Below are 27,965 nucleotides of genomic sequence, written 5' to 3'. Positions count from 1 at the left end.
CTACAGATGATTCAAAAAATCCAGGCAAAGTCGAAGCAATATATTTTGCAACAATTATTCTTTCAATAAATGACTTGTAAATTCTCTCCCACACCATGTTAGACAGGTAAGCGACGTCACTTCCAAATTTCAACTGTTACATAGAAGATCCAGAATGTCAACACCACTTGCAATCTACACAAGGTTACAAACAACACATACACCTTCAATTCAAAATATCTGAATGAAAGGTTTCATCCCAATTATGGGAAAAAAACTTCCCATCTCACAGGCTGGTTAGAAACTGGTTCTGAATACAGCGTAACATACACAGCAATTCAGATCTTAAGAAACTCAACTGTTGCCAGTTAATACAGTAAGTAGAACTTTATTCAGCTTCACCCTTGTTTCATTTTTCCATATATGTAAGTGATCCTTTCTATACCTTTTAAGGTAAGTAATCACCTCAAGATAATCAGACATCTAAAGAAAACTTTGGTAAACTGGACTATAGTAATTGTATGAAAAAAAAATAGCTCTTAAGATTCCTAACTGCTACAATAGTGTTGATGGGATCAAATCCTAATTAGGATAGAGACCTAATTCATTTTTAAATGTGGGAAATATACAAGATTAAATGCTTAGTTTGATAAAAATAAAGGTTTCACCAACTGTTCTCCATTGCTGAGAAGCCCCCACACTGCCCCACTATGCGTATTCCTAGTATTTCATCCATGTCCTGCTCTGCTGTGCTGCCCTACAAAAAAATCCTTAGGAGGAAAAAAAAAAATAATCAAACGGTGTAGTGTGTACTGCTTAAGAACTTAATGTCCAAGACATCTTTAAAGTCCGGGAGTACCTGAAAACCGTGGGTAAACATGGACCATTTTCCTTGCATATCAACTTTACACTAAGCATCTAACATTCAAAAAGTGCAAAATTTGTACTTAACAGCAAGAATTCCCAAGCTCCTGCCATCCACTGATATTCCATCCTGTTTGAAGTTCTACATTAAAACATGATTACTTTTGCCATAAAACAAAAGTATTACCCTTAAAATATCTATTTCATATATACAAACCACATTATTTTTTATTCTGACAGGTCACAAATTTTGAGCAAGTTCTTCCCTAGGTGACCCTACCTAGCCAAAATGAAGGTGGAGCAAACATTGCTTTAGCTTAACTGCACTAATATTTACACCATGTGACCCTTCTAACCAAATAGAATACTGCTGATCTGCCATAATCAGTTTGTGTGACATGGCTCAAATGTACAAAAATAAAAAGTAGACATAGGGAGAAATTAACCCAATAGATTTCAAATTAAGCGATAATAGCAAGGCAATTCAAATATTAACATGGCATAAAATTTCCCTATTTTAGCGATTTCCAAATGCTATTTATAAACAAGGGATGAGTTCACTTGCTTAGATATTTGAAATACAACTTTATTCTGATTCTAAACGAAAAGGAATGGGAATGACAGTAACAAAACAAGATTTCACCACTGAATATTGTGATGTGACTGTAGCAGTCTTATATTTGAAACTCAAGGAATCAACCGCGTTCCAAAACAACTAAATATGCAGGTCCAAACAATGAAGGTATTTTTTAAACTGCCACATTCACTCCGAAGCCCACTCATCTCCTTCAGCATCCCACAGATGAAGCACATGTTCCGCTTAGCTAGATAATAATGAGGTGGCACACACGCTGCACCGCTGACATCACAGGACAGCTGCCTATAAAACTAGACTTCTGACGCTGGGCTCCAGCTCCATTCTCACAGGTCATCATCCTCATCCGGGAGAGCAGTTGTCTGAGCAACCTAGACGAAGAGATGAAAAAATGTTAACACTCCAGATCAAAACTGCCAGGAATATACAAGTCAAACGTTATAGCCTAGACAGCAAAGTGGCCGTAATACCTCTAAGTCGTGCTCATACTGCGCTGCCAAAGCTGGGTCCATGACAACTTCCGGTGGGGCAAGAGCAGGCATGGCAACAAATTCCAAGTTAGGGTCTCCAATGAGCTTCCTAGCGAGCCAGAGGAAGGGCTTTTCAAAGTTGTAGTTACTTTTGGCAGAAATGTCGTAGTACTGTTTAAAAGAAAATAATTTTACCTTTTAAAATTCATTAAGATGACGATTTTTCTAGGACATGGCAAGACAAGAAAATGTTAAGATTCTTGGCAAGGCATGGTGGCTCATGCCTGTAATCCCAGCACTTTGCGGGGGGGCTGAGGTGGGAGGACTGCCTGAGGCCAATAGTACAAGATCAGGCCTGGGCAACAGAGCAAGACCCCATCTCTACAAAAAAACAAATTAGGTGGGCATGGTCTTGAATGCCTGTGGTCCCAGCTACTCAGAAGGCTGAAGTGGGAGGACTGCTTGAGCCCAGGAGTTCAAGGCTGCAGTGAGCTATGTTCATGACACTGCACTCCCGCCAGGGCAACAGGGGAAGACCCTGTCTCAAAAAACAAAGAATATATAAATACACACACGTATCTCAGTTGACCAACCCAGACAACAGTGAAACCCCATCTCTATCATTCTTTAAAAACAATAGTATAAAAAAAGACAAAATTATTTCCTGCCAGCACAGTGGCTCATGCCTGTAATCCCAGCACTTCAGGAGGCCAAGGCAAGTGGATCACTTAAGGTCAGCAGTCGGAGATCAGCCTGACCAACATGGTGAAACCCCGTCTCTACTAAAAAAAAAAAAAAAAAAAAAAAAAAGTACAAAAATTAGCCAGGCGTGGTGGTACATGCCTTTAATCCAGCTACTAGGGGAGCTGAGACAGGAGAACTGCTTGAACCCGGGAGGCGGAGGTCGCAGCGAGCCCAGATTGCGTCACTGCACTCCAGCCTGGGGGACAGAGCGGGACTCCATCTTGGGAGAAAAAAAATCATTTCCATATATAATAGACACTGGTCAATTTCATGGTCTTACATACAATCTCCGCTAAGAGAAATAACTCAGGAAGTTTTAATTTTACACACCTGAAGATTCTTCTTTCGGTGGAAGACAATGGATTTCGCCTTCACTTTCCTGTCCTTAATGTCCACTTTGTTACCACACAACACAATGGGGATGTTTTCACACACTCGCACCAGATCTCTATGCCAGTTAGGCACGTTCTTGTAAGTAACTCTCGATGTTACGTCAAACATGATGATGGCACACTGGGCTGAAAGAAACAGTTGCGGTAATTAGTACACTGTTTACCACACAAGTGAAGAATGCTAAGAACCGCAGACTAGGATTCAACTATAGTCTTAGACCTCAACAAGGCACCTAGATCTCTCCCCTCACTTTCAAAGTCTCTTTCAATTCTAAGAACATTAACACAGAACTCTTCCTAAGAAAGATGAGCTGATTCTATCAAATCTCCCTGATAAACTTCACCATTAATACTCCCCTCATCCCCAAAACACTATCTGAAGTAATTAATGCCAAGTGAGATTCTGGAGAACCAAGCTGCCATATTCTGAGGGTAGGGCCTGGAAATAGTCTTCAGAAAGTCTTTAAATGGCCGACTATACTAGGAAATATCATTCCTGTCTTAAAAACTCCAGATAGGCCAAGCGATGTGGCTCATGCCTGTAATCCCAGCACTTTGAGAGGCTGAGGTGGGTGGATCACCTGAGCTCATGAGTTCCAGACCAGCATGGGCAACATGGTGAATCCCCATCCCTACCAAAAAAAAATACAAAAATTAGTCAGGCAAAGTGGCAGGTGCCTGTAGTCCCAGCTACTCAGGAGGCTGAGGCTTAGGAGGCGGAAGCTGCACTCCAGGTTGGGCAACAAAACAAGACCCTGTCTCAAAAAAAAAAAAATTAAATAACCCAGATAAAGTCTATATACTCACCTGCAGGAATAACTATGGTACAGTTAGTAAGGCAAGAAACCACAACTTTTTGGTTAAAGGATTTTTTGGGGGGGAAATTCTTGTGTTTATATGTACACGTTCAAGAAGAGCAAAAGGCATGGAATGATTCCAGATAATGTGTTATTAGCAACGTGAGGTTCCAGGAGAGATGAGTATTTTGTTTATTCCTCTCTTTTTGGTACAATGAACATTTTCCTTGAGATTTTTAAATCAAACTATTTGAGAAAAATACTCTGCACAACTTACTACAAACAATTTAACAAGAAATCGGCTAGTCTTGTATAACACTTGTTAAGACCTCCTATCTCCTCTGGTCTAGTATCTGGTGTTGCTTTGTAATGGACTAGAAATATTCATTGATCGCCACACCAAACTACACACAAGAACCAAAGTTTTCAAATACTGAAACTGCTGTTAACAGCCTGTTATTGTTTTAAACATGACTTATAAGTTCCAGTGTAAGTCATAGGTTTTTCTAAACCATGCCTAGCATGACACAGCATGCAACTTTCATAAAATTTTCTCCTCTGCCACCAAAATGGTGGTCAACTCCCTGAAGTCCACGTCTTTTTTTAACCCAGAAATGACACAATTCCCATTACAGTATTAAGCACTATTTGTTGGAACAGACCTGATTTTCTATAACCTTGAAAACTGAAGTACACAAAACCTCTCAAAAACTGTTCAGCAAGTTACAAATGCCTACCTTGGATATAATAGCCATCTCTCAGTCCGCCGAATTTCTCCTGGCCGGCTGTGTCCCATACATTGAATTTAATAGGTCCTCTGTTGGTGTGGAACACTAGGGGATGAACCTCAACACCCAAGGTGGCTAAAACGGAAACGACATGATTGAGTGGATGAATTTACCCATTTCTCACGTATTTCCACAAGCAAGGTTTTCCTGCACATACCTACATACTTCTTCTCAAATTCACCAGTCAAATGACGCTTCACGAAGGTCGTTTTTCCAGTACCACCATCACCAACCAATACAAGCTGTTGGAGAACACATTTGGAAGTAAACCCAAAACACTTCACCTCTCAAGATCCCAGAGTCATGGAACTTTAACCATCACAGGCTCACTTAAAACAAAGAATATGGATGCGGGGCCCCGTTACAGCCATCGTGGGTCCGGGAGGAGGGACCCGCGAGTCGCACGCGGTCGGACTCGGCCGCCTCCCGCCCCGCAGGGTTACCTACTTTGAACTGGACCTGGGGCTCTCCCTGCGCAGCCATCGCGGCGTTCCTGCGGAGGCAGAGGACGGAGGCGAGCGCTCGCGCGGCCCCGCAGCCCATGGCGGCCCCGCTCCCGCGCCCCCAGCGCCCCACGTGCCCGCCCCACAAAGGCCTCCCGCCCGCGGCGCCATGGCGGCCGGGCCTCGGAGCGGGAAGGCGGCGGGCGGGGCCGGCATCCGGGGCGGCGGGGCGCGGGGAACGGCGGACGGAGGAGTCGGGATAGGGACGGGACTGAGACCGGGACGGGAATGAGAGCGGAGGATGAAACGGGGGTTCGCGGGGGCGGGCGCCGACCCCATGCCCGTCTCCTGCCCCGGCACGGCCGGGCCCGCGCCACCCACCTACTCACAGCCGCCCGCTGTCCCTGGGCCCGCCACCTGCCCCGGCCCTGACCCCGGCTCCGGCCCCTATCCCGCCGCCGCCGCCCCTGTCCCCGCCCGGCCCTGCCCCCGCCCGGCCCGCCGCGTCTCACTACCTTCCAGAAGCGTCTCCGCGCCCGTCCGACTGAGGCTGGAAAGATGGCGGAAGCGCAATTCAAACGCCGGAGACGCAGCCGACGCCGGCGCGCGGGCAGGGGCGGGGCCGACGGGGGCGGGGTTGACAAGGGGCGGGGCAACGGCACGGCGCCCGCCCACGTGGCCCGCGCGTGCGCGCGCGCACGCACGCAACCTGGTTCAGTCGGCCGCTGCGGCCGGCGCTGCGCTTAGGGTGGGGCGGGAGGCGCGATGGACCGCGTGGGAGGGCGAGCCGGGAGCGCGCACGCATGCCGGCCCGTGGGGGCCACGTGCGCCGGCGCCCAGGGCGGGCTCGGGGGCGCGCATGCGCTGACAGGGAGGCGGCGCGCCCCTGGGCGGGAGTCGTTGGGCGCGGCCGGACTGTCGCGGCCGTGCTACCTCTTGGGTGGGAGGCGGTACTCGCTTGGGCAGACGCGGTCAGGCACGCGGCTTCCAGGCGCTGGCCAGCCAGTCCTTGTCTGTGCCCCGTGGGGTTGGGGTACTTGGGGTCCTGGGGCTTAGGATGGCGCTCGCGTGCGCGCAGGACGGGTGAGTGACAGAACGGATGAATGAATGAAGGGATCCTAGGCTGGGCCTCCAGAGTCAGCCCGCGGCTCTGTCTCTCCAGATCGCAGCCTTCACGCCCCCAGGACCAGGGCCAGTTGGAGAGCGAGGAACCAGAGAGGGATGCCCCCACCCCGGAAAATGGCTACTTATTTTTTTTTAAGAGACAGAGTCTCGGCCGGGTGCGGTGGCTCACGCCTGTAATCCCAGCACTTTGGGAGGCCGAGACGGGCGGATCACGAGGTCAGGAGATCAAGACCATCTTGGCTAACACGGTGAAACCCCGTCTCTACTAAAAAATACAAAAAACTAGCCGGGCGAGGTGGCGGGCGCCGGTAGTCCCAGCTACTCGGGAGGCTGAGGCAGGAGAATGGCGTAAACCCGGGAGGCGGAGCTTGCAGTGAGCAGAGATCCGGCCACTGCACTCCAGCCTGGGCGACAGAGCCAGACTCAGTCTCAAAAAAAAAAAAAGAGACAGAGTCTCGCTATTTTGCCCAGGCTGGTCTCGAACTCCCAGGCTCGAACGATCCTCCCGCCTCAGCCTCCCAATTAGCTGGGACTACAGGCGCGCACCACATCCGGGGTAATTTTTTTTCTTTTTTTTTTTTTTTTAATTTTTAGGGACAGGATCTTACTATGTCTCCCAGGTTGGCTTCAGGGGATCCACCCGCCTCGGCCTCCCAAAGCGCCCAGCTTCTCAAAGCGTTTCATAGGTTGGCAGCCTTGGCCGCTGCGTCCTACAAACAAAATGATAAAATTTTGTTTGCAGTCTGGGCGCGTCTTCCAGCCCCAGTTACGAACGCGGACGGAATAAGTGCTCAGCTTCCCAGCCCCGTGTTGGCCTGAAGCTGTAAGACTCCAAACAAGGTTGAGCTAGAGCGACCCCGACTTCCTGGGCGCCCCTGCCGACATGCAGACGGAAAAAGGCTCAAATCAGCGCAGTCAAGCGCCTTAGAAGAGTCCAGCATGGTGAAAGAGTCCCGGTAACCGAGGAGTCCTCCCTGCAGTCCTGGGCACACTTGAGTCCGCTGGGAACCCCAGTGACGCAAATTGGTCACAACGCGGGGGAGAACCGGCCTGCTGGGAACGCAAGTCCGAGCTCCCCCAGAACCCTCAGGGGAACGCCAAGCACCTCTCGCGGGAGAGCAGAATCTAACAGTAAAACGGGAATGCCCATTGCTTGTGACCGTGGATTTCCATTTCTAGGGAGAGGCTCGAGAGTTAAACTCACGCCTCACACATGTGCACAACATTTAATGCTGTATAACATTTAAAAGGATTGACGGTCGTCTGTTTCCACAGGTTTAGATAGACGTCAAAAGGATAATGTTGAGAAAAGCAGAAAGAGGTGATAATAGCTTTATAAAGTCTAGGCCACCTGTAATCCCAGCACTTTGGGAGCCCGAGGTAGGAGGATTCCTTAAACCCAGGAGTTCCCAGCCTAGGAGACAGAGTAAGACCCTGTTTCCAAAATTATTACATAAAGCCTAACACTATATGTAACTTTATCTAGAGGGATTATATATATAGTATAATGTCATTTGTGTACGTTTTTTACAAAAACATAAAAGCATATTGGCTATTGGATATATGTATTTTTTTTAATTGCAAGGATATACATACCATATCCTGATGGTTACTGCTTCAAGAAAGGGTAGAAAGGAGTGTGATGGAACTGAGAAGAGGAGTCAAAGAAGACTTTAACTTTACTTGCAATATTCTATTTCTTTTGTTTTTTATTTTTCTTTCTTTCTTTTTTTTTTTTTTGAGACAGAGCCTCACTGTCGCTCAGGCTGGAGTGCAGTGGTGTGATCTCGGCTCACTGCAACTTCCGCCTCCCAGGTTCAAGCGATTCTCCTGCCTCAGCTAGTTGAGTAGCTGGGATTACAGGCATGCGCCACCACAGCCGGCTAATTTTTTTTATTTTTATTTTTTTATTTTTAGTAGAGATGGGGTTTCATTATATTGGAATAGGTAATCGAGTGGTCACTTTGGTAGCACGTATACCAAAATTGGAATGATACAGAGAAGATTAGCATGCCACCTGCGCAAGGATGACAATTTTTTCTTTTACTTTTTTTCTTTCTTTTTTTTTTTTTTTTGAGACAGTCTCACTCTTGTTGCCCAGGCTGGAGTGCAGTGCCGTGATCTCATTTCACTGCAAGCTCTGTGTCCCGGGTTCAAGCGATTCTCCTGCCTCAGCCTCCTGAGTAGCCGGGTTTACACGCCCACGACACCACGCCCGGCCAATTTTTGTATTTTTAGTAGAGATGGGGTTTCGCCATGTTTGCTAGGCCTGTCTCGAACTCCTGACCTCAGGTGATCTGCCCGCCTCAGCCTCCCAAAGTGCTGAGATTACAGGCGTGAGCCACCGCACCCAGCCAAGGATGACAATTTTTTTAATTAATTAGAAAAATTTAAAGAAAAAAGGTAATCAAAGCAAAGGTGACAATATATTAACTACTATACAGTTCTGGGCATTGGAACACCCGTGTTTATACCTTTTGGCATTTTTTTCCCCTACAAAAATACCAAGTGGAAATATGTCAAACCGAGAGTATTAGTTGTTCTAGCACCTGGCCTTTTCAATGGGGCTCTGGCGTGGTATCTCAGCTGTGAGTGTTATTAGCCAGCCCAAGCTCGGAACTTTCTAAAGATCATCTTGCCGGATGTGGTGGCACGCACCTGTTGTCCCAGCGACTATGGAGGCTGAGAGGGGAGGATTGCTTGAGGTCAGAAGGCTGTAGTGAGCTATGATCCCACTTGTGAATAGCTACTGCACTCCAGCCTTGGCAACATAGTGAGACCCATCTCAGAAACAAAGACCACCTTAGGAGCAGAGTGAAAACAGGAAAATATACTGAAATTGTTGTGTTTTGCTTCTTTTTTTTCTTTTTCTTTTTTTTTTTTTTTTTTTTGTGAGATGGAGTTGCCCAGGCTGGAGTGCAGTGGCGCAATCTCATCTCACTGCAAGCTCCGCCGCCCGGGTTCACGCCATTCTCCTGCCTCAGCCTCCTGAGTAGCTGGGACTACAGGCGCCCGCCACCTTGCCCGGCTAGTTTTTTGTATTTTTTAGTAGAGACGGGGTTTCACCGTGTTAGCCAGGATGGTCTCCATCTCCTGACCTTGTGATCCACCCGTCTTGGCCTCCCAAAGTGCTGGGATTACAGGCTTGAGCCACCGCGCCTGGCCAATTTTTTGTACTTTTAGTAGAGACAGGGTTTCACCGTGTTAGCCAGGATGGTCTGGATCTCCTGACCTCGTGATCCACCTGTCTCGGCCTCCCAAAGTGCTGGGATTACAGGCGTGAGCCACCGCGCCTGGCCTGAAATTGTTTTAGGTATTGTTTTCTCTGCTAAAAACTCCTCTGATTATCAATGGCTTTGCAGTTTGTAGAGATACTTAAACTTGTCTTTGCCATCCAACATGAATTGCAAACCTGTGCTTAAACTGTAGTTTAAAAAATTGCAGCCAAATACGCAGACTTACCAACTATATGCAGACCTACCAAAAAGTTGCAAAAATAGTACAAGGAATTTCAACGTACCCTTCCCTCTGTTTTCCCTAAATCTTAACATTACTTGCTTTTTCATTTGTCTCTGTCATTCCCTGTCCTCCCTTTCTCTCTCTCCATACATAGGAGTGTGATGGAACTGGGGAGAGAGGTCACAGAAGACTTTAACCTTACCTGCAATGTTCCATTTCTTTTTTTAAAATGGTAATCAGGCTGGGTGCGGTGACTCACGCCTGTAATCCCAGCACTTTGGGAGGCCGAAGCAGATGGATCACTTGAGCCAGGAGTTTAGGACCAGCCCGGGCAACATGGCGAAACCCATGTCTCTAAAAAAAACAAGAAAGAAAATTTTTTTTAAAAAGGGTAATCAAAGCAAGGTGAGAATATATTAACCATTTGTACAATTCTGGGTGATGAGAACATCAGTGTTTCTACCTTTTGGCGTTTTTCCCCTACAAGAATCCAGTCCAGGATTACATGTAACGCTTTTAGCTTGTTTCTCAGGCCTCCTTAGTCTCTAGTGTTTTTTAGAGACAGGGTCTCTGTCACACAGGCTGGAGTGTAGTGGCCCAATCATAGTTCACTGCAGCCTGGAACTCCTGGCCTCAAGTGATCCTCCCACCTCAGCCTGCTAACTAGCTGGGACTATAGGCATGTGCCACCAGGCCCAGCTAATTTTTTTTTTTTTAATTTTATTGTAGCAATGGGGTCTCACTATGTTGCCCCAGCTGATCTCACCTATATACCTGTATGTGATTTTATAAAGATATATTTCGGTGTGTGTATATATATGACTTTTTTTCTCTGAAACGTTTGAGGTAAGTAGCAAACAGGACGCCCTTCGACGTATTTCTTAAAACCAAGGACACTCTGTTACATAACCACTGTACACTTATCGAAATCAGGCAGTTAACATTGCTGTAATTTGATTATCTCATCTCGACCCTCAACTGTTAGTTGTCTCACTGATGCCATTTGTCTGGTTTAGGATCCAGTCCATGACTGCATGGAATGTTCGCTTGTCAGCCTCCTTAGTCTCTTTCCATCTGCAAGTCCTTCAGTTTTTCGTTATCTTTCATGACCTTGACACTTTTGCAGAGTTTTTTTTTTGAGATGGAGTCTTGCTCTGTTGCCAGGCTGGAGTGCAGTGGCGTGATCTTGGCTCACTGCAATCTCCACCTCCCGAGTTTTGGCAATTCTCCTGCTTCAGCCTCCTGAGTAGCTGGGACTACAGGCGCACGCCCCCATGCCCACCTAATGTTTGTATTTTTAGTAGAGACGGGGTTTCACCATGTACCATGTTGGTCAGGATTGTCTCGATCTCTTGACCTCATGATCTGCCCTCCTCGGCCTCCCAAAGTGCTGGGATTCAGGCATGAGCCACTGCGTCCGGCTGAGTATTTTTTTTTTCCCCAAGACAGAGTCTTGCTCTGTCGCCAGGCTGGAGTGCAGTGGCGTGATCCCAGCTCACTGCAACCTCTGCCTCCCAGGTTCACTGATTCTTCTGCCTCAGCCTCCTGAGTAGCTGGGATTACAGGTGCCTGCTACCACACCTGGCTAATTTTTGTGGTTGTTGTAGAGACGGGTTTTCACCATGTTGGCCAGGCTGGTCTCAAACTCCTGACCTCAGGGGATCCACCCACCTGGGCCCCCTAAAGTGCTGGGATTATAGGTGTGAGCTGCTGTGCCTGGCCTTGCAGAGTATTTTAGAGGCCGGTTATTTTGTAGGCTGTCCTTTCGTTTGAATTTATCTGATAATTCCTCATGCTTAGATACAGGCGATGCCGTTTGAGTAGAAAAACCACAAAAGTGATGTTGTGTCCTTCTTAGTGCCTCTGATCAGGAGGCACAGGGTGGATTTTGTTTGTTTGGCAGTGACAGGGTATTTCTCTGTCACCAGGGTTGGAGTGCAGTGGCGAGATCATGACTCACTGCAACCTTGAGCTCCTGGTGTCAAGTGATCCTCCCACCTCAGCCCTCTGAGTAGCTGGAAATACAGGCACGCACCACCACACCCAGCAATTTTTTTTCTTTTTTGTAGAGATGGGGTCTTGCTACATTGCCCAGGCTTTTCTCAAACTTCTGGCCCCAAATAATTTTCCTGCCTTAACTTCTCAAAGTATGAGATAACAGGCATGAGCCACTGCACGTGGCCCAGAGTGATCTTTTAAAACCATGTCAGAGGCTGGGCGTGGTGGCTCACACCTGTAATTCCAGCACTTTGGGAGGTCAAAGCAGGTGGATCACAAGGCCAGGAGTTCAAGACCAGCCTGGCCAACATAGTGAAACTCCGTCTCTACTAAAAAAACTTTGTATATATCAGATCATCCTCCTCCACTCATAAAACCCTGCAGTGGTTTTCTATCTGTCTCACTTAGATCCATGAAATCTGTAGTCTGGGAGGTACTATGGGCTCTAGCTCATGCCTACCTCGCCTACCTCATCTCCTGCCTCTCCCCCTATAGCCTCACAGGACTTTCTGTATCTTACCCCAGTCAATTTGTTCCTGCCACAGGGCCTTTGCACTTACTGGTCCCGCTGTTTAAAATTATCTTCCCTTGGCTGGGCGCGGTGGCTCATGCCTGTAATGCCAGCACTTTGGGAGGCTGAGGCAGGCAGATCACTTGAGGTTAGGAGTTCAAGACCAGCCTGGCCAATATGATGAAACCTCATCTCTACTAAAAATACAAAAATTAGCCAGGTGTAATGGCACACGCCTGTAATCCCAGCTACTTGGGATGCTGAGGCAGGAGGATCACTTCAGCCTGGCAGGTGGAGGCTACAGTGATCCATGATCGTGCCACTGCCCTCCAGCCTGGGCAACACAGCAAGACCCTGTCTCAAATAAAAAAGTAAATAAAATGCTCTTCCCCACCCATCTTAGCCTGGCTGGCTCCTTCTCACCTTTCAGGCCCCTAACCACCCCCAGGCTTTCTCCACCTCAGCACCCATTTTCTTTACTTCAGAGCACTTATTGAGAACATATCGCTTAATTATTTACATGCTCGTTTTTCAGTCTTTCTTTCCTTCACTAAAATAAGTGGCATACCATGTCATGACATTCAAAGTATCTAGTGCAGCACCTGTCACATAATGTATGCTTAAACAATATTTATTGAAATATTGAATGAATTAGTCTTTTTTTTGTTTGTTTTGTTTTTTAGAGACGCAGTCTTGCTCTGTTGCCCGGGCTGGAGTACAGTGGCATGATCATAGCTCACGGCAGCCTCAAATTCCTGGGCTCAAATGAACCTCTTGTCTTAGCTTCCTGAGTAGCTTGGATCACAGGTGTTTGCCTCCTGGGTGAATGAATGACTCTTGACCCCTTCTGAATACAGAAAGAGGAATGAGACACAGCAGCATTATATTCTAATAAGAATAATAGGCCAGGCCTAGTGGCTTAGGCTTGTAATCCCAGCACTTTGGGAGGCTAAGGCAAGTGGATCACCTGAGGTCAGGGGTTCGAGACCAGCCTGGCCAAAATGGTGAAACCCCATCTCTACCAAAAATACAAAAAATTAGCCGGGCTTGGTGGCAGGTGCCTGTAATCCCAGTTACTTGGGAGGCTGAGGCAGAAGAATTGCTTGAACCTAGGAGGTACCTGGGAGGCGAGATTGCAGTGAGCTGAGATCGAGCCACTGCACTCCAGCCTGGGCGACAGAGCAAGACTCTATCAAAATAAATAAATAAATAAAAATAAACAAATAAATAATAATAAATGTGCAGGCCTATTGAATGTTAATAATGGTACTTCATGGCAAAGACTAATCTGTGCATACACTGCACTCCAGCCTGGGTGACAGAGCATGACCCTAATTCAAAAAAAAATTTTTTTTTTTTTTGAGACGGAGTCTCGCTCTGTCGCGCAGGCTGGAGTGCAGTGGCCGGATCTCAGCTCACTGCAAGCTCCGCCTCCCAGGTTCACGCCATTCTCCTGCCTCAGCCTCCCGAGTAGCTGGGATTACAGGTGCCTGCCCACCTCGCCCGGCTAATTTTTGTATTTTTAGTAGAGATGGGGTTTCACCGTGTTGGCCAGGATGGTCTCGATCTCCTGACCTCATGATCCGCCCGCCTCGGCCTCCCAAAGAAAAAATTTTTTTTTAATGTAAATATAAAGACTGGCCGGGTGCAGTGGCTCGCACCTGTAATGCCAGCACTTTGGGAGGCCGAGACAGGTGGATCACGAGGTCAGGAGATTGAGACCATCCTGGCTAACAAAGTGAAACTCCATCTCTACTAAAAATACAAAAAATTAGCCAGGGGTGGTGTCGGGAGCCTGTGGTCCCAGCTACTAGGGAGGCTGAGGCAGGAGAATGTCATGAACCCAGGAGGCAGAGCTTGCAGTGAGCCGAGATGGCACCACTGTACTCCAGCCTGGGTGAGAGTGTGAAACTCCATTTCAAAAATAAATAAATAAATAAAATAAAATAAAGGCTGGATGCAGTGACTTATGCCTGTAATCCCAGCACTTTGGGAAGCTAAGGTGGGAGGATCACTTGAATCCAGGGGTTCAAAGCCAACTTGGGCAACATAGTGAGATCCCATCTCTATAATTTTTTAAGTTTTTGTTGTTGTTGTTGTTGTCTGTTTTTTGAGATGGAGTCTCGCCCTGTTGCCCAGGCTGGAGTGCAGTAGCACCATCTTGGCTCACTGCAAGCTCCGCCTTCCAGGTTCATGCCATTCTCCTGCCTCAGCCTCCTGAGTAGCTGGGACTACAGGTGCCCGTTACCACGCCTGGCTAATTTTTTGTATTTTTAGTAGAGACAGGGTTTCACCGTGTTAGCCAGGATGGTCTTGATCTCCTGACCTCATGATCCTCCTGCCTGGGCCTCCAAAAGTGCCAGGATTACAGGCGTGAGACACCGTGCCTGGCCCTTAAATTTTTAATAAAAATTTTAAACTGAATTGTTTATAATCTTTAAAATTTTTATTTTATTTTATTTTTTTTAGACAGAGTCTCATTGTGTCACCCAGGCTGGTGTATAGTGGCACAATCTCAGCTCACTGCAACCTCCACCTCCTAGGTTCTAGTGATTCTCCTGCCTCAGCCTCTGGAATAGCTAGGACTACAGGTATGTGCCACTATACCTGGCTAATTTTTGTATTTTTAGTAGATACGTGGTTTCACCATGTTGGCCAGGCTGGTCTCGAACTCCTGACCACAGGTGATCCCTCTACCTCGGCCTCCCAAAGTGCTGGGATTACAGGCATGAGTCACCGTGCCCAGTCTACAATTTTTTTTTTAATTAAAAAAATTTAAAAAAAACTTTAAATAAATATTTAAAAAATAAAAAATAAAGATGAGAATAGTGCTGAGTGTACTCTTTGGTGGCCTATATGAAACAGAACCTTCAAGGGTGTCGTCTCACCTGTGCTGGGGTGAATCAGAACATGCTTTCTATCTGAACTCATTGACAGCATTTTAAGATTAGATGATTTTACGTCTAGAAATTCTTTGATCCCCCTCCATGGAAAAGGTTGATTCTAATTAATGTCTCCTTGAGTGTGGGCTGGACTTAGCGACTTAGTTATAACAAGCGGAATATGTCATAATGGACAGTGTGTTACTTTGGAAACTAGGTCACAGAAGCTCTGTGGCCAGAATCACTGACTCTGTGGGGCCCAGTCACCGTATTATAAGGACAAACACAGTCCTATGGACAGGTTCTTGTGACAAAAATCTGAAGTCCCCTGCGAAGAGCCTCTATAAACATGCCAGCCAGCCACTGTGGTGGCTCATCCCTGTAATCCCAGCACTTTGGGAGGCCAAAGCAGGAGAATTACTTGAACCCAGGAGTTTGAGTCCAGCCAGGACAACATAGTGAGACCCTGTCTCTACAAAAAATAAAAATAAAAATATTTAGCTGGGCATGATGGCCTATGTCTATAGTTCCAGCTACTCAGGAGGCTGAGGCCAGAGTATTGCTCAGGCCCAGGACATCAAGGCTATGGTGAGCTGTGATCCTGCCACTGCCCTCCAGCCTGAGCAACACAGAGAGACCTGGTCTCAAAACGGCAAAGCAAAGCAAAACAAACCAGAAAACCTGCCAGCCACATGAGCGCGCCATCCTGAAATCAAATCTTCCAGCACTGGTCAAGCCTTCAGGTGACTCTATAGCCTTAGCTGACACCTTACCTGCAAATTTCACGAGACCTGGATCCAGTGAAGTCACACAGAAACTGTGAGATAAAAAGGGTTGATTGTTGTTCAAGCCATTAACGTTTAGAGCACTTTGTTACACAGTAATAGATAACTAATATGAAAGAAAAGGATATTTCACATAAAATCCAGGTATCTGAATTCCTTTGAAAATCATAATAAGATTGGGAGGCATCGAGCCTCATTTCTTGTGTGGCTACAGACTTCTGGAGGTACATAGCCACTGCCCCCTATAGACGGGGCAAATGCTGCCAGCTGCCATTGCCCCCAGCCCACCATTCCCTGTTAAATCTCAGACAGGCGCAGGCCTCAAACCATTTGCGCCTTGTGATCTGATGCTCAGCCTGTGCTGCATGTTTGCTTATCTGCCTGAGCCCTGAGTTGTTTGAGTTACGAAACTACTGAGTCTAAGACAGAGGGATGAAACGTGCAGATGTATTTGTTCACCCACCTAATATTTATTGAGCATCTGCTGTGTACCAGGCACTCTCCAGGGACTGGGACATTGAGTAAAACAGACAAAAAAATGAACCTGAGAATTAAGTAACATCTATGAAGTAGTGATAATTACTAAGGTAAAAAGTAAAGCAGTTAAAGAAAATACAGGCCAGTCTCACAACTGTAATCCCAGCACTTTGGGAGGCTGAGGTGGGTGGATCACTTAAGGCCAGGAGTTAATGACCAGCCTGGGCTGGTGAAACCCTATCTTTACAATATATGCAAAAATTAGCTGGGCGTGGTGGTGGGTACCTGTAGTCCCAACTACTCAGGAGGCTGAGACAGGAGAGCTGCTTGAGCCTGCAAGGTGGAGGTTGCAGTGAGCTGAGATCACGCCACTGCACTCTAGCCTGGGTGACAGAGAGTGAGACTCTGTATAAAAAAGAACATACAGGCCGGGCACAGTGGCTCATGCCTGTAATCCCAGCACTTTGGGAGGCCGAGGCGGGTGGATAACCTGAGGTCAGGAGTTCAAGACCAGCCTGGCCAACATGGTGAAACCCCGTTTCTACTAAAAATACAAAAACTAGCTAGGCGTGGTGGCGAGCACCTGTAATCCCAGCTACTCGGGAGGCTGAGGCAGGAGAATCGCTTGAACCCAGGAGACAGAGGTTGCAGTGAGCTGAGATTGCACCACTGCACTCCAGCCTGGGCAACAGAGGGAGACTCCGCCTGAAAACAATCAATCAAACGAAAAACATACAGAAGGTCAAAGGAAGGAGGTGGTTGTGCAGGTCGGGTAGCCAAGAGACCTTCCCTAAGACGGTAATGTTTGAGCAGAGACCCGCAGAAGTTGAGGGAAGGAGCCATGCAGATATTTGGAGGAAGAGAATTCCAGCAAGAGGGAGGGGCGAGTGCAAAGGCCCCAAGGCGAGAGACTGCCTGGAGCTGTCCAAGGACAGCAAGGAACCCAGCTGGCTGAGGCAGGTGCACACAGGAGAGGAAGAGGAGGGCGAGGAGGGCTCAGCCAGGTGCAGAGGGGCGAACATGCTGGCTTTGTTGTGGAAGCTTGGGGTGAGGGTGAGGGCAAGGAGCCTCTGCTGTGGTCTGAATGTTTCCTCCCCCAAAACTCATCTGTTCTGATCCTAACCCCGAAGGTGATGGTACTAGGAGGTAGGACCTTTGAAAGGTGATTAGGTCAGGAGGGTGGAGCCTTCATGAATAGGATTAGTGCCTTTGACAAAGGGACCCCAGGGAACTCCCTCATCCCTTCTACCACCTGAGTTCAAGACCAGCCTGGGCAACATGGCAAAACCCTGTCAATGAATGAATATTAAAAATTCTTAATTTTGACTGGGCGCAGTGGCTCACGCCTGTAATCCCAGCACTTTGGGAGGCTGCAGTGGGCAGATCACAAGGTCAAGAGATCGAGACCATCTTGGCCAACACAGTGAAACCCCATCTCTACTAAAACTACAAAAATTAGCTGGGCAAGATGGCGCATGGCTGTAATCCCAGCTACTCGGGAGGCTGAGGCAGGGGAATCGCTTGAACCCGGGAGGCAGAGGTTGCAGTGAGCCAAGATCGCACCACTGCACTCCAGCCTGGGCGACAGAGCGAGATTCTGTCTAAAAAAAAAAAAAAAAAAAATTCTTAATTTTGTGCATGGGACAATATAATTTACAACTTTGTGTGTTTTCATTGCTAGTACTTTTATTTCTGTATATGTTGTTGTTAAATAAACTTTATTATTAATTCATTTATTGGGTGTATTTTTCTGGGTTCTTTGACTATTTCCACATATCACTGTTTTTGGTAATCTTTTCTTTTAAAGTATATTTAACAATACATCTATGAATGATATAATCTTTTTTTTTTTTTTGAGACGGAGTCTTGCTGTGTCGCCCAGGCTGGAGTGCAGTGGCCGGATCTCAGCTCATTGCAAGCTCCACCTCCCGGGTTTTTACGCCATTCTCCTGCCTCAGCCTCCCGAGTAGCTGGGACTACAGGCGCCCACCACCTCGCCCGGCTAGTTTTTTGTATTTTTTAGTAGAGACGGGGTTTCACCGTGTTAGCCAGGATGGTCTCGAACTCCTGACGTCGTGATCCGCCCGTCTCGGCCTCCCAAAGTGCTGGGATTACAGGCTTGAGCCACCGCGCCCGGCCAATGATATAATCTATAATTCACTGTTTTCAATTTATCAAATCCAGTGGAGACTATAACAGTGAAAAGTCTGTGAACCAGAAGGCAGCATCTTTGAACCAGACAGTGGGTCCTCTGCAGACAGCCTATGTGCTGGTGCCTTGATCTTGGACTTCCCAGCCTCCAGAAGTACGAGAAAGGAGTTTCTGTTGTTGATAAGCCACTCCGTCTATGATATTCTGTTATAACAGCCTAAACAGAATAAGACAACCGCTCCTGTTAGGGACAACGGTAACGTCTTTTTATTTTTTATTTTTTATTTTGAGATGGAGTCTCACTTTGTCACCCAGGCTGGAGTGCAGTGGCACAATCTTGGTTCACTGCAACCTCCCTCTCCTGGGTTCAAGGGATTTTCTTGCCTCAACCTCCTCAGTAGCTGGGATTACAGGTATCTGCCACCATGCTTGGCTAATTTTTGTATTTTTAGTAGAGATGGGGTTTCACCATGTTGGCCAGGCTGATCTCGAACTCCTGACCTCAAGGGATTCAACCTCCTCAGCCTCCCAAAGTGCTGGAGTTACAGGCATGAGCCATGGCGCCCAGCCAGTAATGTCTTTCATTCGGTGTTACCTGTCACTTTAGGAGAATCTAGTCTAATTAAGGAGGACAGAAAAAAACGTAAGAAAACGTAAGACTATTTTAGAACTTCTCAAAGGTTGAGAGATGCCTGGGACACTTCACAGACATAGAGTTCCAAAATATACCTATTACATTTTGCACTATATAGGTCAATTTTCAGTATTATATTTAGGGTTTCAAAAATTGTGGACCATTTCGAATGCTTGCTTTTAATAAGTTGACTCTTCTAAGGTATACCAACACCCAGTGCAACATAACTGTGCTATTCATAAGATAATTATAGGGTACCATCAGCTTCCCGGGGCTGCCATAGCAAAATACCACACACTGGTGCCTTAAAATAACAGTAATTTATTCTTTCACAGTTCAGGAGGATAGAAGCCTGAAATTGAGGTGTGGGAGGGCTGTGGCCCTCTGGCATCTTGAGGGGAGACTCTGTCCCATACCTTTCTCTTAGCCTCTGGCATTGCGGGCAACCCTTGGTTCTCCTCAGCTTGTGGACACATCACTGCAGTCACATGGCAGTCTTCTCCCTGAGTGTCTCCCTGTCTCCTGTGAGTGTGAGTTGTCTCTGGCTCTGTGTATCTCTGGCTCTGTCTTTCCTTAGAAGGACTCCATACACCAGATTGGGGTCCACCCTGATTACCGCATCTGAACTCTATTACCTCTATAAAGACCCTATTTCCAAAATAAGCCACATTCACAGGTAGAGGGGAGAAGAACTTCAACACATCTTTGAGAGGACACAATTCAACCCACAGCACAGGTTTTAGAAATATGTATATAGTGGCCAGGCACTCGGTGGCTCACGCCTATAATCCCAGCACTTTGGGAGGCCTAGGCAGGTGGATCCCTTGAGGTCAGGAGTTTGAGACCAGCCTGGCCAACATGGTGAAACCCCATCTGTACTAAAAATACAAAAATTAGCCAGGTGTGGTGGTGGGTGCCTGTAATCCCAGCTACTTGCAAGGCTGAGGCAGGAGAATCACTTGAGTATGGGAGGCAGAGGTTGCAGTGAGCCAAGGTTGCGCCACTGCACTCCAGCCTGGGCAACAAAGTGAGACTCCACCTCAAAAAAATAAAAATAAATAAATAAATATATGTATATTGGCCGGGCACGGTGGATCACACTTGTAATCACAGCAGTTTGGGAGGTTTAGGTGGGCAGATCACCTGAGGTCAGGAGTTCGAGACCAGCCTGGCCAACACGGTGAAACTCTGTCTCTACTAAAAATACAAAAATTAGCCAGGTATTGTGGCATGCTCCTGTAGTCCCAGCTACTCAGGAGGCTGAGGCACGAGAATCGTTTAAACCCAGGAGGAGGAGGTTGCAGTGAGCCGAGATCATGCCACTGCACTGCAGCCTGGGTGACAGAGGGAGACTCCACTTCAAAAAAACAAAACAAAATAAAATAAATATATGTGTATTTACATACACATGTAAATAGATTATATTTGCTTATATATACATTCAGAATATACTTTGGTAGAATAGTTCAGAACTTCGGAACCAGGGTACAAGTTGAAGGTTAGCCGGATGGCCACTTTCCCCCGTGAGTCCCCACAGTGTGCTTCAGGAGCCTGGTACATGACTTCACCTGGGTGGAGGTGGGGAAGCCGCAGCACTGCTAGCTCATCTGATATGACTCTGCCATACACAAGAGTCACTGCACTGCTGAAGCCCAAGTTATTCATTTAAACCTTCTACTACCAATAGACCTTCAGGCTTTTCTAGCTCACTTTCCCATGAAAACAATGCAGCAGTTAATATCCTTAAACATATATATTTGCACACTGGGGCTTTTATTTTATGGATCTTTAGATTCCTAAAGGGGACCTGCTAGGTCAAAGAGGTGTGTATTTTTTTTTTTTTTTTTTTTTTTTGAGACGTAGTCTTGCTCTGTCACCCAGGCTAGAGTGCAATGGTGCGATTTTGGCTCACTGCAACCTCTGCCTCGTGGGTTCAAGCAATTCTCCTCCCTCAGCCTCCCAAGTAGCTGGGATTACAGGCACCCATCACCATGCCCGGCTAATCTTTTTGTATTTTTAGTAGAGACGGGGTTTCACCATGTTGGCCAGGCTGGTCTTGAACTCCTGACCGCAAGTGATCCTCTCGCCTTGGCCTCCCAAAGTGCTGGGATTACAGGTGTGAGCCACAGTGCCTGGCGTTTTTTTTTTTTAAATAGAGATGGGGTCTCACTATGTTGCCCAGTCATCCCTGAAACTCCTGGGCTCAGGGGTCCTCCCACCTGAGACTCCTGAGTAGCTGGAATCACAGACGTGAGTCACCACGCCCAACTGAAGGTGTGTGTTTTCTATTTCTGTTTTCACTAGAAGTTGGGAAAATGGTGTCACACCGTGGTTTCCATTTCTAAATTCTATTTAAAATAAATAGAAAATATTTGATTGGTTAACATGGAAAGTCCCTGGGTGTGGTGGCTCATGCGTGTAATCCCAGTATTTTGGGAGGCCAAGGTGGGAGGATCACTTAAGCCCAGGAGTTCGAGACCAGCCTCTATAAATAAGTAAATAAATAAACAAGTTAAACAAAAGTCAAGGTGCGTGAAGAGTTTCATGCTGTTTCCTTCTCATTCACATAAACTGATACATGAAATAATGCTCTGAAAACTGTGGTTGGCAAATAATGGCCACAAGGAGGTCCCTGCCCTGGCCGCTGGGAGGTGTCAGCGTCCCCTTCCATGGCGAGAGAGAATCTGCATTTGCGTGAAAGGTACAGATTTTCAGATGGGGAGATGATCCTGGACAGTGCAACTCTACTCTGTATAATCAGTTGACTCCTCAAAAGTGGAGGCTGTTTCTGACTGTGGTCAGAGAAAAAGGTGCATGGAGAAGGGTCAGAGTGGTGCCGTGCTGCCGGCGCTGAAGACGGAGGGTGGGTCAGGAGCTAGGAAATGCGGCACCTCTGGAGGCCAGGAAAGGCAGGGAAATGGATTCTTCCTGGCAGCTGGTAGAAAGCAGCCCCCTTCACTCCACGGATGCCCGCACCTAACGTCTGACTCCCGCAACTGCAAGATGGCAAATCTGTGTTGCTTTAGGCCACTAACTTTGCAGCAATTTCTGACAGCAGGCATATGAACCTGATACAGCAAATGACATTGTATTTTGAAAGCTATTTCCAGATAATGTATTCGGCCTCATCTTTAAAAAGGATAGCTTCTTTCTTCCTTTTATTTATTTATTTTTTTGAAACAGAATCTCACTCTGTTGCCCAGGCTGGAGTGCAATGGCATAATCTCTGCTCACTGCAACCTCTGCCACCTGGGTTCAAGCAATTCTCCTGCCTCAGCCTCCTGAGTAGCTGGGATTACAGTCGCCTGCCACTGCGCCCAGCTAATTTTTGTATTTTCAGTAGAGACAGGGTTTCACCATCTTGGCCAGACTGGTCTTGAACTCCTGACCTCGTGATCCACCCACCTCGGCCTCCCAAAGTGCTGGGATTACAGGCATGAGCCACCGCACCTGGCCTCGGATAGCTTATTTCTAAACTTAAACTTTGCATAATGGTTAGAAATAAATTTTTAGTGCCACAAAATAAATAGCACTCGAGCATACACTTTCTCAGCAAGGCAATTTACTACTATGGAAGGGTGTGTCTCATGGATGGAGTAATGCTGAGAGTACACCTGGACAAGGGAGGGGAAGGGGTTCTTATCCCTGACACAGGTAGCCCCTTCTTTTTTTTTTTTTTTTTTTTTTTTTTGAGACGGAGTCTCGCTCTGTCGCCCAGGCTGGAGTGCAGTGGCCAGATCTCAGCTCACTGCAAGCTCCGCCTCCCGGGTTCACGCCATTCTCCTGCCTCAGCCTCCTGAGTAGCTGGGACCACAGGCGCCGCCACCTCGCCCGGCTAATTTTTTGTGTTTTTAGTAGAGACGGGGTTTCGCCGTGTTAGCCAGGATGGTCTCGATCTCCTGACCTTGTGATCCGCCCGTCTCGGCCTCCCAAAGTGCTGGGATTACAGGCTTGAGCCACCGCGCCCGGCCACAGGTAGCCCCTTCTGCTGTGTCATTCCTCTATTGGCTAGGGTTGGACTGCACAGTCTAAGCTAATTCTGATTGGCTATTTTAAAGAGAGCAGGGGAATGAGTTGGAGTGGCAGGGGAGTAGTTTGGTGAGAAAGATGGTTACAGAACAGGTGACTCAGGATGACTAAGAACACAACAGTTCACCAAGGGTGACTAAGGTCAGAGCAGGGGACAAGGGTGACTAAGGTCAGAGCAGGGGACAGGGGTGACTAAGGTCAGAGCAGGGGACAAGGATGACTAAGGTCAGAGCAGGGGACAGGGGTGACTAAGGTCAGAGCAGGGTATAGGGGTGACTAAGGTCAGAGCAGGGGACGGGGTGACTAAGGTCAGAGCAGGGGACAAGGGTGACTAAGGTCAGAGCCGGTGATAGAGGCTAGGAGGGGGTTGTTTATTAAAACTAGGGGCAAGCAGACGAAGAGAACAAGGAAGTTAAACATAAAATGAAGAACAAAGAACGGGGGAGCTGAACGTACGGATACATTGGTTCTTTGGAGAGGATCTCAGAACTCATTGCACTAAATAATTTACAGGCTAAAACCTTTGAAGAGGAATTTATTATATTCCACAATAATGATAAACAAGGCGATTGCATTTTCAGATATCATTAATGCTTCATACCCACTTAAATTTACATCCTGTATCCAGGATAAGGAGAAGACACAATGAATTCTAAGCCAGCCTTGAACTTCCAAGCAGAAGAAACAGTGCTATGGTTGACTGATATTCTCAATTCTTTAGGACCGTCAATGGGGATGAATTTTAAATTTTCCCTATTATTTCATAAGTCCAGAAAAATATAATACTTTGAAATCACAGAATTTTATTTATTTATTTTTAACTGAAGACATTTTTGTAGACACAGGGGTTTCTCCATGTTGCCCAGGCTGGCCTCGAACTCCTGTCCTCAAGCGATCCTTCCGCCTCAGACTCCAAAGTGCTGGGATTGCAGGCATGAGCCACCGCTCTCAGCCAGGATTTTAAAATAGGTAGGAACCTCGCTGGGTTTGTATCCAAATTGCTGCCGAACAGAAGCCTCCTCCTAGGGGCGACAGGAGATTAAATGGGTTAGAACGCTGTATAGCAAAACCGCCTTTGCAGAATTATAAACAATGAGAGAAGCTTAACGTGACTGACTCCATCTTGCTTCTAACCTCACAGGCTAAATATTTTTTTTTTTCTTATTCTAGCACAGAGGCCATGATAACTATGAGAGGGATTTAGTTTATGAAACATGGAGGCAAGGGAAACTGACACCCCTCTTGTCCGGAGATTGAAGCCTCATTCATGAGGCAAAGTTAAAAATTATGGTAGTGGCTTGGACTTTGCTAAAGAATAGGCACAGTTAAAGGATGACCTCCCACTGCTTGGCGTCTTTCCCTAGAAGTTGCTGACTGCCCCAGAGTCACATAACTGGGGGCGGGGGGAGAGGGGTGTCACAAAATTTGTAACTTCCACAACTACTCCTATAGATAACATCACTATTGTGAATCCTAAAGAACTGGTCTTTGAGGTCGGATGCGGTGGCTCATGCCTGTAATTCCAGCACTTTGGGAGGCTGAGGCAGGAGGATCTCTTGAGTTCAGGAGTTTGAGACCAGCCTGGGCAACAGAGTGAGACACCCATCTCTACAAAAACCAAAATTAGCCAGGCATTGTGGCATGCGCCTTTAGTCCCAGCTACTTGGGAGACTGAGGTGGGAGAATCACTTGAGCTCAGGAGGTTGAGACTGCAGTGAGCCATGATTGCACCACTGCACTCCAGCCTGGGTAACAGAGTGAGACCATGTCAAGTAAGAAAGAACGAAAGAAAGAAAAAGAAAGAGAGAGAGAGGGAGGGAGGGAGGGAGGGAAGAAGGAAGGAAGGAAGGAAGGAAGGAAGGAAGGAAGGAAGGAAGGAAGGAAGGAAGGAAGGAAGGAAGGAAGGAGAGAGAGAGAAAGAAAAAGAAAGAAAGAAAGAAAGAAAGAAAGAAAGAAAGAAAGAAAGAAAGAAAGACAGACAAGGCATTCAAGTGAAGGAGATCATATTTCCTGAGCAAGCACAGGGTACGTGGTCTGTAATCTATAGATAACATAACCAATTAGGTCAGGGGTTGATCCTTAACTACTAGGCCCAGGGTGTGGTGCTGGGCTGTCTGCCTGTGGATTTCATTTCTGCCTTTTAGTTTTTACTTCTTCTTTCTTTGGAGGCAGAAATTGGGCACAAGACAATATGAGGGGTGGTCTCCTCCCTTAAGTGGATCACCTGAGGTCAGGAGTTCAAGACCAGCCTGGGCAACATGGCAAAACCGTGTCTCTACTAAAAATACAAAAATCAGCCTGTGTGGTGGCGGGCGCCTGTAATCCCAGCTACTCAGGAGGCTGAAGCAGGAGAAACACCTGAACCTGGGAGGCGGAGGTTGCAGTGAGCTGAGATCGTGGCACCACGCTCCAGCCTGGGTGACAGAGCGAGACTTTGTAACAAAACAAAACAAACCAAAACCAGAAAACAAAAAACAGAAAACAAATAAGAAACCTTAAGTGGCCAGGCGCGGTGGCTCAACCCTGTAATCCCAGCACTTGGGAGGCCAAGACGGGTGGATCACGAGGTCAGGAGATCGAGACAATCCTGGCTAACATGGTGAAACTCCATCTCTACTGAAAAATACAAAAAACTAGCCGGGCGCAGTGACGGGCGCCTGTTGTCCCAGCTACTCGGTAGGCTGAGGCAGGAGAATGGCGTGAACCCGGTAGGCGGAGCTTGCAGTGAGCTGAGATCCAGCCACTGCACTCCAGCCTGGGCGGCAGAGCGAGACTCCGTCTCAAAAAAAAAAAAAAAAAAAAAAAAAAAGAAACCTTAAGTGTGCCAGGCAACATTCTAGGTATGGAAGACAATTTGTAAACAAAGCAGACAAAAATCCCTGCCCGTAGTTTCCTGAGGAGGAAGGCAGGTGAGAAACCGCAGACGTACGTGAGTTGAGCAGAGCCTGAGGAGGTTGCTGCAGGAAAAGCGCACAGGGTAGGGGATGGCGAGGGTGTCCCAGGTGGGCAATAACATGCATTTGGTCTTCCTCTCGGTTCCCAAAACAGGGCTTCTGAAATCCTTGGAATTCCAAGTGATAGGGCAATAGCGGCTTTTGTTATTCATAACAGGCTCTTCACCCATTCCAGCGTTTATGCTAATGAGGTGACTCCTGGAGGGTCCTAGGTTGCCCCTAGATGGGGACTAGTTGCCAGGGGAACCAACCTTGGGAGTAGAGGGTTGAGACTTTCAGCTCCGCCCTCGATCTCTGGTGGTTGGAGGGTGCTGGAGATTGCATTCAACACCATTGGCCAATAATAGCAATCATGCCTACCGAGTGGGCTCTCCGTAAAACCCTGAACTATGCAGCTCTGCGAGCTTCTGGGTTGGTGAACGCCAGGAGGCGCTGAGAGGAGCAGCTGGCAGGGAGAGGGTCTGGACAATGCATTGTTGCCTGGGCAACACAGCGAGACCCCATCTCTACAGAAAAACAAAATTAGTTGGGCCTGTAGTCCCAGCTACTTGGGAGGCTGAGGTGGGAGGATTGCTTGAGTCCAGGAGGTTGAGGCTGCAGTGAACCACGATTGCACCACTGCATCCAGCCTGGGTGACAGAATGAGACCTTGTCACACACACACAGACACAAAAGGATCAAGATCATTTTCAGATTTGGCATTTCTGTAGGCCAAGAGGCGCTGCCTAGTCCCGTCCTGAGACCCCCTGCATGCCCCTCCCATCCTTACCTGGTCCTGTGCACCTCTTCCTTGTGGCTGTTTCTGACTTGAAGTCTTTATAATAGTAAGTAAAGCACTTCCCTGTGTTCTCTGACCCATTCTAGCAAATTATCAAACTTGAGGAGGGAGGGGCTGTAGGAGCCTTCTATTAATGGCCAGTCAGTCGGACGCACTGGAGACGCCGACCTGCAATTGGCATCTGAAGTGTGGGGCCGTCTTGTGAGCTGAGTCCCTGACCTGTGGGGTCTGGACCAATTCCATGTAGTTCGGGGCAGAATGGAATGGAACAGTTGGACACTCTGTTGGGGTCTGGAGAGCTGGAGACTGGGTTGCTGGGGTGGAAGAACCTGCGTGTCTCTTGTCTGAAGTGCTGTGCATAGAACAGTTCAAAGCGGGTGGCAATTTTTAACCGGATGGGTCCAAACAGGCCTCACAGAAAGGTCATGGAACCAAAACCCCGAAGAAGGCGCGGGACAGAGCTGGTCCCTGTGGGGACGGAGCAGTTCCTGCAGAGGACGCCAGGGTAGCAGGGATGAGGCCTGAGAGGTGCTGGCTGAGCGTGGAGTGCGCACACCCCGCTGCTGCTGTCAGGGTTTTGCTTGGAGGTTGGGGCAGAGGAGCCACCGGACCCTCTGCAGGCTCCCCGAGCCCTCTGCTCCACGCTTGCCCTTCTCTGTTCTCCCTGCGTGGAAAGCATGGCCAGTCTCCTTCCCCCATTCCCATCTGTCTTGGGTCCAGTTCCTGGGAAGCAGGAAGTTATTGGGAGTGTTGACACTGGGGGAGGAGAGAAGAAAGTGGGATTGGGAAGTGGGGTTGACCACCAAGGTCTCACTGAGGCGCTCCTGCCCTAAGCTCTGACATCTGTGTGGCCGCTGGAGTTGTCCCACCTCACAGCAGCGGGCATCGTGGTATGTAGCCACTCCCAGGAAGCAGCGCTTAGCGGGGACTCAGGGGAACGCCGTGGCTCCCGCAACACGCAACACGTGGAGCAGTGAGCAGGGAGTCCCTGAGGCCCCAGAAGGATCTGGGAGGCCCACAGTGACATCTCCAGGGCATCATCTCAGTGACGCTTTTCCCAGTCAACCTGCCTGAAACTGCACCTGCCCCGACACCCTCTGTCACCTTTTC

The 27,965-nt window shown here is 47.7% G+C and overlaps 1 protein-coding gene, 1 long non-coding RNA gene and 1 other non-coding gene across 4 annotated transcripts; 1 reads left to right on the top strand and 2 right to left on the bottom strand.

Moving 5' to 3' along the window:
* Positions 1-19: 19 nt before the first annotated feature.
* RAN (RAN, member RAS oncogene family) lies at positions 20-5,643 on the bottom strand. Of its 2 annotated transcripts, NM_001260776.1 has the most exons (7): positions 5,588-5,619; positions 5,077-5,122; positions 4,787-4,871; positions 4,579-4,704; positions 2,983-3,170; positions 1,909-2,079; positions 1,404-1,809 (listed from the first exon to the last, which is right to left on the bottom strand). In NM_001260776.1, exons 2-7 carry the CDS (start codon positions 5,110-5,112, stop codon positions 1,765-1,767), a joined length of 651 nt encoding a protein of 216 aa, NP_001247705.1. In that variant the 5' UTR covers positions 5,113-5,122; positions 5,588-5,619; the 3' UTR covers positions 1,404-1,764. The 2 variants fall into 2 exon arrangements, with proteins under 2 accessions (XP_014965178.1, NP_001247705.1); XM_015109692.3 differs by lacking the exon at positions 5,077-5,122 and having other exon boundaries at positions 20-1,809; positions 5,588-5,643.
* A 2,509-nt stretch (positions 5,644-8,152) lies between these two features.
* LOC114671118 (U6 spliceosomal RNA) lies at positions 8,153-8,259 on the top strand. The gene has a single exon (XR_003721014.1). It is a non-coding gene; the product is annotated as a U6 spliceosomal RNA (small nuclear RNA).
* A 15,647-nt stretch (positions 8,260-23,906) lies between these two features.
* LOC144333212 (uncharacterized) lies at positions 23,907-26,977 on the bottom strand. Its single transcript, XR_013401691.1, has 2 exons — positions 26,847-26,977; positions 23,907-24,145 (listed from the first exon to the last, which is right to left on the bottom strand). It is a non-coding gene; the product is annotated as an uncharacterized LOC144333212 (long non-coding RNA).
* Between the last annotated feature and the right edge of the window lie 988 nt (positions 26,978-27,965).

Source organism: Macaca mulatta, chromosome 11, assembly GCF_049350105.2.
Source record: "Macaca mulatta isolate MMU2019108-1 chromosome 11, T2T-MMU8v2.0, whole genome shotgun sequence".
Taxonomy (NCBI): Eukaryota; Metazoa; Chordata; class Mammalia; order Primates; family Cercopithecidae; genus Macaca; species Macaca mulatta.
Note: the sequence above shows the minus strand (reverse complement) of the source record. Positions and strands in the feature narration are given on the sequence as shown.

What these genes read in the sequence shown, in the direction of transcription:
- RAN (NM_001260776.1), bottom strand. Translation starts at nt 5,112, where the DNA reads ATGGCTGCGCAGGGAGAGCCCCAGGTCCAGTTCAAA. An exon ending in AGATGGCTATTATATCCAAG is followed by an intron (nt 3,171 to 4,578) that starts GTAGGCATTTGT and finishes TGTTTCTTTCAG; the next exon opens with CCCAGTGTGCCATCATCATG. An exon ending in ACCGAAAGAAGAATCTTCAG is followed by an intron (nt 2,080 to 2,982) that starts GTGTGTAAAATT and finishes TCTTTTAAACAG; the next exon opens with TACTACGACATTTCTGCCAA.